The sequence below is a fragment of the Hylaeus volcanicus genome, chromosome 3, assembly GCF_026283585.1.
Source record: "Hylaeus volcanicus isolate JK05 chromosome 3, UHH_iyHylVolc1.0_haploid, whole genome shotgun sequence".
Taxonomy (NCBI): Eukaryota; Metazoa; Arthropoda; class Insecta; order Hymenoptera; family Colletidae; genus Hylaeus; species Hylaeus volcanicus.
Genome location: NC_071978.1, coordinates 29,841,283 through 29,848,992, shown reverse-complemented (window position 1 = coordinate 29,848,992; position 7,710 = coordinate 29,841,283). Strand labels below are relative to the sequence as shown.

Here is a 7,710-nt window from a genome sequence, read left to right as displayed (position 1 = left end):
GAGAAACGTACGCCCATCAGACATCCGGATAATTTATATCCCGAGGGTGAATTCGAGAGACCCATGCCCACGTCGTACGGTCCTGGTGAAAGAGCCCCGATAGTCCGACATCCGGATAACTTGTTCCCTGAAGGCGATTTTCCAGACAGAGAACGAAAACCTTTCAGTCCCGCCGAACGTAGAACTCCTATCAAACCCGACGACAATCTTCGACCCGAGGGTCCCTTCGAAGGACGTCCAAAGGACGATTTCACACCGAAAATCGCGGAGCGCCCAGAAGTGAGGAGACCGCAGGACAATCTTCGCCCTGAAGGAGACTTTGAAGACCGTCCCAGGGATAAGTACACTCCTGGCGAGAAACGTACGCCCATCAGACATCCGGATAATTTATATCCCGAGGGTGAATTCGAGAGACCCATGCCCACGTCGTACGGTCCTGGTGAGAGAGCCCCGATCGTTCGTCATCCTGATAACTTGTTCCCTGAAGGCGATTTTCCAGACAGAGAACGAAAACCTTTCAGTCCCGCCGAGCGTAGAACTCCTATCAAACCCGACGACAATCTTCGACCCGAGGGTCCTTTCGAAGGACGTCCAAAGGATGATTACAAGCCAACAAAAGGTGAGCGCGCAGACGTGAAACGTCCGGAGGATAACTTGAAGCCGGAAGGTCCGTTCGAGGGAAGACCCAAAGACGATTTCTCGCCGAAGAGAGCCGAACGTCCCGAAGTCAGGAGACCCGAAGACAACTTGCGTCCCGAAGGTGAATTCGACAGGCCCGTGAAGCCTGTAATTGGTCCTGCGGAGCGGCGCACTCCCATTAAACACGCGGATAATCTTCGTCCAGAGGGCGACTTCGAAAGACCTGATCACGAGGAGTATCGACCAGCGGAGAGGCCAGATGTCAAGAAGCCTAAAGACAATTTGAAGCCAGAAGGCGATTTCGAGCGTCCTCGCGCGGAGAAGTTCGGTCCAGCGGAAAGGCGAACGCCCATAAAGCATCCGGACAATCTTAAACCAGAAGGCGAATTCGTTGGCAAACCCAAAGACGACTTCACGGCTACCAAAGGAGACAGAGCCGTCGTTAAGAGGCCGGAAGACAACCTGAAACCGGAAGGTCCCTTCGAGGGTCGACCCAAGGACGACTATCAACATGTCCGCGGCGATCGTGTGGAGATCGTCAAACGCACCGACAATCTGCGAATGGAAGGCAACATCGAGACTTACAGATCTAGAGACGAGTACACGGACTTTTTGATACGCGAGAGAACCGAAGTGACCAGGTACGAAGACAATCTTCGGATGGAGGGCGAGTTCACCGATACCCGAACGAGGGATGATTTCAAGGTAGTGAGAGGCGAACGAGTCGATATCGTCAGGCATGAGGACAACCTGAAGCCCGAGGGTCCTTTCGAGGGTCGTCCGAGGGACGATTACGGCCCTAAGAGAGCAGAGAGACCGGAAGCGAAGAGACCAGAGGATAACCTGAAGCCAGAGGGTGAATTCGACAGACCAGAAAAGAAACCCATCGGTCCCGCGGAGAAGAGAACTCCGATTAAGCACGCGGATAACCTGAGACCAGAGGGAGAATTCGAGAGACCCAAGCCTGAAGAGTTCAGGCCAGCGGAGAGGCCAGTGGTCAAGAAGCCGCAGGACAACTTGAAACCCGAAGGCGACTTTATTGGTCGTCCCAAAGAAGACGCTCCGCGAAAGGGCGACAGGGCCGATATCAAGAAGCCGAAAGACAATCTCTATCCCGAAGGCGAGATCGAGGTCCCGGAAAAGAAGCCTCTTGGGCCTGCCGAGAGGAGGACGCCTATCAAGCACGCCGATAACCTTCGACCCGAAGGAGAATTCGAAAGACCCCTACCGGAAGAGTTCAGGCCAGCCGAAAGACCCGTCGTTAAAAAGCCGCAAGACAATCTAAAGCCCGAAGGCGACTTTGTTGGACGTCCTAAAGAAGAAACGCCGACGAGAGGCGACAGGGCCGACGTCAAGAGACCGAAAGACAATCTTTATCCCGAAGGCGAGATCGAAGTGCCGGAAAGGAAGCCTTTGGGTCCTGCGGAGAGACGCTCGCCCATCAAGCACGCCGATAACCTTCGACCCGAAGGAGAATTCGAGAGACCCCTACCGGAAGAGTTCAGGCCAGCCGAGAGGCCCGTGGTTAAGAAACCTCAGGACAATTTAAAGCCCGAAGGCGACTTCGTTGGACGGCCTAAAGAAGAAACGCCGACGAGAGGCGACAGAGCCGATGTCAAGAGGCCAGAGGACAATCTGAAGCCAGAGGGTACTTTCGAGAGACCCGAGAAGAAACCGTTTGGCCCCGCCGAGAGACGTTCTCCGATCAAGCATCCCGATAACTTGAAACCAGAAGGTGAATTCGAGCGTCCCGAGCACGAGAGGTACAGGCCCGCCGAGAGACCAGAGGTCAAGAAGCCCAAGGATAACTTGAAGCCAGAAGGTGAATTCGATAGACCTCAGCCGAAGAAGATCGGCCCTGCGGAGAGGAGGACACCGATCAAACATCCGGATAACCTGAAGCCCGAAGGTGAGTTCGAGAGGAAGCCAAAGGATGAAACACCGAAACGAGGAGAACGCGCGGACGTAAAGAGGCCTCGCGACAATCTGCGACCGGAAGGTGAGTTCGAGCGGCCCGAAAAATCTCCCGTTAAGCCAGCGGAGAAACGCACTCCCATCAAACACCCCGACAACCTGAAGCCGGAGGGAGAATTCGTCGGGAAGCCAAAGGACGATTACAAGCCAACCAGAGGAGAACGCGCCGACGTCAAGCGTCCCGAGGACAACCTGAAACCCGAAGGGCCGTTCGAAGGTCGACCCAAGGATGATTTCGTTCCTGTCCGTGGCGAACGCGTCGACGTCGTCAAACGTACCGACAACCTTCGAATGGAAGGCAACATCGAAACTTACAGGTCCAGGGACGAGTACACGGACTTCTTGATCCGCGAGAGGACCGAGATAACCAAGTACCAGGACAACCTGCGCATGGAGGGTGAATTTACGGATTCTCGAACGAGCGACGATTTCAAGGTAACGAAAGGCGAACGCGTCGACATCGTCAGGCATCCCGATAATTTGAAACCCGAGGGTCCGTTCGAAGCTCGCCCCAAGGACGACTACTCGCCGAAGAGAGCGGAGAGACCAGAGATCAGGAAGCCGGAGGACAACCTGAAACCGGAAGGCGAGTTCGAGAGACCGGAGAAGACGCCGGTTGGGCCTGCCGAGAGACGATCACCGATCAAACACGACGACAATCTCCGTCCCGAGGGTGAATTCGTGGGTCGACCGAAGGAGCTGGCGCCAAAGAAGGGCGAGAGGGCTGACGTCAAGAAACCTAAGGACAACCTACGACCGGAAGGCACCTTCGAGAGACCGGAGAAAAAACCGATGGGTCCTGCGGAAAGGAGAAGTCCGATCAAACATCCGGATCATCTCCGGCCTGAGGGAGACTTCGTCGGTCGTCCCAAGGAGGAGGCGCCTCTTAAAGGTGATCGAGCTGATGTCTCCAAGCCGAAGGACAATCTCCGTCCCGAGGGAGAGTTCGAAAGACCGCAAAAGTCTCCGGTGGGTCCAGCGGAGAGAAGGACGCCTATCCGCCACGAGGACAATCTTCGACCAGAGGGAGAATTCGTGGGACGACCGAAGGACGATTTCTCTCCTAAACGAGCGGACAGACCTGTTCAAAAGAAGCCGAAGGACAATCTGAAGCCAGAGGGCGAATTCACGGGCAAGCCGAAGGACGATTACAAGCCTACGAAGGGCGAGAGGACGGAGATCGTCGTTCACCGAGACAACTTGAAGATGGAGGGTGACATCGACGTTCGTCGCAGCAGGGACGACTACAAGAGCGTGACGAGGGTCGAACGGGTGGACGTCGTTCGTCGAGAAGACAATTTAAAAATCGAGGGCGAGTTCGTCGACGTTCGAAGGCGGGACGATTACAGAGTGACCCGTGGCGAGCGCAGCGAGATCGTCAGACACGAGGACAACCTTCGACCCGAGGGAGAGTTCGAGCGACCAGAGAAATCGCCGGTTGGTCCAGCGGAAAGAAGATCGCCGATCAAACATCCCGACAATTTGAAGCCCGAGGGACAATTCGCGCAACGACCCAAGGCGCCGACGCCTACCAGAGGCGATAGAGCTACGGTTAAAAAGCCCAAGGACAATCTAAAGCCCGAGGGAGACTTCGAGAGACCGGAGAAGTCTCCGTACGGACCTGCGGAGAGGCGCTCGCCGATCAAACATCCCGACAATCTACACCCGGAGGGAGAATTCGTTGGACGACCCAGACAAGAAACGCCAACTAAAGGAGAACGCGCAGATGTGAAGAAACCCAAGGACAACTTGCACCCCGAAGGCGACTTTGCCAAACGAACGCCTCAGAAGGTGGGACCTGCCGAAAGACGGACTCCCATTCGTCACGAGGACAACCTCCATCCGGAAGGAGACTTCTACCACACGCCAAAGGACGACTACGGTCCCAAGAAGGCTGAACGTCCCCTGGTTAGAAAGCCTCAAGACAATCTACGCCCGGAAGGTGACATGGAGGCCAGTCCGTCGTCCAAGGACGACTACAGGTACGTAAACGGGGAGCGAGTGGAAGTCCGTCGTCACGAGGATCACCTGAGGATGGAAGGGGAGATAGACGTTCGTCGCTCGAGGGATGATTACAAGAGAATCACGAAGGTCGAGAGGGTTGAGGCCAAGAAGCGCGAGGATAACCTGAAGATCGAGGGCGAGTTCATCGACGTGCGTCGCAAGAGCGACTACGCTCGCGTGGTCGGTGAACGGGTGACCGTGAAGAGGCATCCCGACAATCTGCGTCCCGAGGGAGAGTTCGAACGTCCGCAGAAATCGCCCCTGGGACCCGGCGAGAGGAGAACGCCTATCAAACACCCCGATAATCTGAAACCCGAGGGCGACTTCGTCGGAAGACCTCGAGACGATTTCACGCCGAAGAGAGTCGAGAGAACTGAGGTGGTGCGTCGAGAAGACAACCTGAGGATGTCGGGCGACTTCCAAGACACCACGTCCCAAAGGTCCACGTACACGGTGGTACGCGGTGAACGCGCAGAGATCAAACGTCACGAAGACAATCTGAAAGTCAGCACGGGATCGATGGAAACGAAAACTACGAGCAGGGACATGTACCTGCCTACGAGAAAGGAGGACTCGCCGGTCGGTAGGACCGTGAGCCGCAGACACCATATGGAGTCCTCGATCAACTTGGGCGACGACAACTCGACTATGTCTACCACGACTCAGAGAAATTACAACACCTTTACGAAACGCGCTGCCAAGGAGGTGGCAGCCAAGATTAGCAGCATGGAGTCTGACACGAGAAGGAGCGTGTCGTCGGAGTCGAAGTCTTTGGAAAACGGTACGGTGGTCACGACCGTGAAGAAAACTACCACCTCGGGAGAAAGCGTATCGTCGGCTCAAAACGTTCACCAGCATCACGCTCAACACGCTGTAACGGACCGTCGCGCGATACAGACCTCCGATGACTCTAGAAAATCCCTAACGAGTAATCAGCAATACGTTAACGACCATCATCAGAGAATGCACTCGAGCGAGCAGCATCTGAGATCGCAAAACATGACTCAGTCCCGACGAGTGATGGACGAAGGGTCGGCGATCGTGGACGGTCAGTATCGTCGGGGTCAAACGAACGAGCATCATCAGAAGCAACTCGAACGACATCACCAGGAGACTAGCAAGAGAGACTACGTCAATTCGCAGCACATGGAGTCGCGACATACCTCGACGAAGCAGAGGCAGCATCACGAGCAGCACACGGTCTCTAGCCAAGCTCGCTATAATTCGAACCAGACGAGCAGCGCCGAATTCAGACAAGCGATCAGTGGCCAGTCGGTGGACAGATCGCAGTCGGACACGTCGGTGACCAAGACCAGTCATCACAGGAAAAACGTCATCTCTTCGTCGGCCGACGTGACCAACTCGGTGCTCCACAGACGCGGCGGCGTAGCCACGTCGACGGAGGCGCTTCACACGATCTCCTCGACGGCCGCCGATCAGAAGAAGAGCATCTCGAATCTGGCCGAGAGCGGTCAGTACATCAGCAACTCGAGTCAGAGCAGCGATCGAAGGAGTCTGACTTCGTTGCACCGCAGCCACAGGGACGCGAATCCTTGGGCCTCCGCGACGTACGAACGTCCGCAAAGAATCGTTCGACAGGATAATCTAACCGTGGGTGGCAAGTTCTATTCTCACAGCGAGGCCAAGAACTACGGGAATTTCAGCACTCAGAAAGTGGAGAGGGTTCACAGGCAAGCGAACGTGTCTCACATCAGTCTCGGAGACGGTGGTACCGTCACCTCTAGCATGTACAGAAGGGAATACGCGCCGAGGCACAAGGGACCTTGTCCAGCGGCTCTCCTGGAGGCTAAACAAGCTCCGTTCAAGCACACCAGGGACACACCGAAGCACAAGTTTTACATGCCGGTCGTTTCGAGTTAAAATAGTTCTCTGCGATTGTTACCACGGGGATCGAGGGGACGGACTAAGAGAGCTGGATATTTTACGGCCTAGAAGAATGTTTTTTGATTTTCTTTCTTGACTAGAATAATTAATTCGTATCCTTTTCTAAGATTGAATATTAGGCCAAGCAGACTCGTCGTCCGCCTCCGATGAAATTAGGTCTAACTATAAGCGTAAAAGTTCGTGTAAATTGCTGTGATGAACTCGCGTCCTTCGAATGATATTTATTTCTTGCATCGGTGCGATCGTTGAACTAGGCCGACGTGGAACCGCGCTATATACGTAACAAGGGTACGCATATACGCGTTACTCTGTACACGTCGATATACTCTTATCCTCGAGGAAGGATATTTAACGCTGAATTTCGATAGTTGGATATCGATCAGCGGCAGGAGACACTTGGAGTATGTTACGATATTTTGTTTGTCACTTTAAACCACGTGTATTACAAAGCAATAACTAGAGCTTAAATCCGTGATACGGACGACTCTGATCCGTGGATCGGATTCGTTTGATACTTAGAATAGATGCGGCGCTCAGAAGCCGCGCGTAGCGTCTCTAATCCGCTTTGTTTTATATTTACCGTTCTTCTATCTTGCTGATAACTGTATTTAGATCATCGTCCCTCTCCTCTTCTAACACCCTGCGTTTTACGTTAACCCACGTTCCAATAAATACACTTGTCGTGCGAACGCACCAGCTCGCGTCGTTCGTTCGACACCTCAACGCCTGTTCCTCCGTGGAACGGATCATTATTTCGTTTTACTTTTTTTTTTTCCTACTTTAATTTTGTTCATTTACGAAGTTTATCGATGTGTTCTCGATCGAATAAAGATGTTTTTGCAATTAATTTTATTTGTTTTGCATTCTTCCCTTGCGAGATCTCGTTATCAAAAAACTTGTTGTTTGATAATTGCAGGTTCCATTTCTGTTAAAACTGTTGCGAGGCCAAAAGCTATTCGCAAAGAATGTGAATAATTCGAGCTCCTTGGTCTCCGTCGATTATAATTAGGTTTTTTGTCGGTCGTATCGTCAGTTATAAAACGGACTCGTTTTTTATTATAATTTCAAACCGTTTATCAAGCAATGAATTTATATTTTTCGCGTTTACCGTTTCGTTGCCAACGATAACTCGTGTATGTATGCTGGAGTTACGTACACCGAGTAAACATATTATATCGTACGATAAGA

General features: G+C 53.2%; 1 protein-coding gene across 1 annotated transcript in view; it reads left to right on the top strand.

Moving 5' to 3' along the window:
- The window catches only part of LOC128874231 (titin), a 23,637-nt gene extending 16,268 nt beyond the window's left edge, over positions 1 to 7,369 (top strand). Inside the window, 1 exon segment of the mRNA XM_054118743.1 lies at positions 1 to 7,369. This exon segment is cut by the window's left edge and continues 5 nt beyond it. Within this exon segment, the coding sequence (XP_053974718.1) occupies positions 1 to 6,498 (6,498 nt within the window). The 3' untranslated portion in view covers positions 6,499 to 7,369.
- Positions 7,370 to 7,710: the final 341 nt, after the last annotated feature.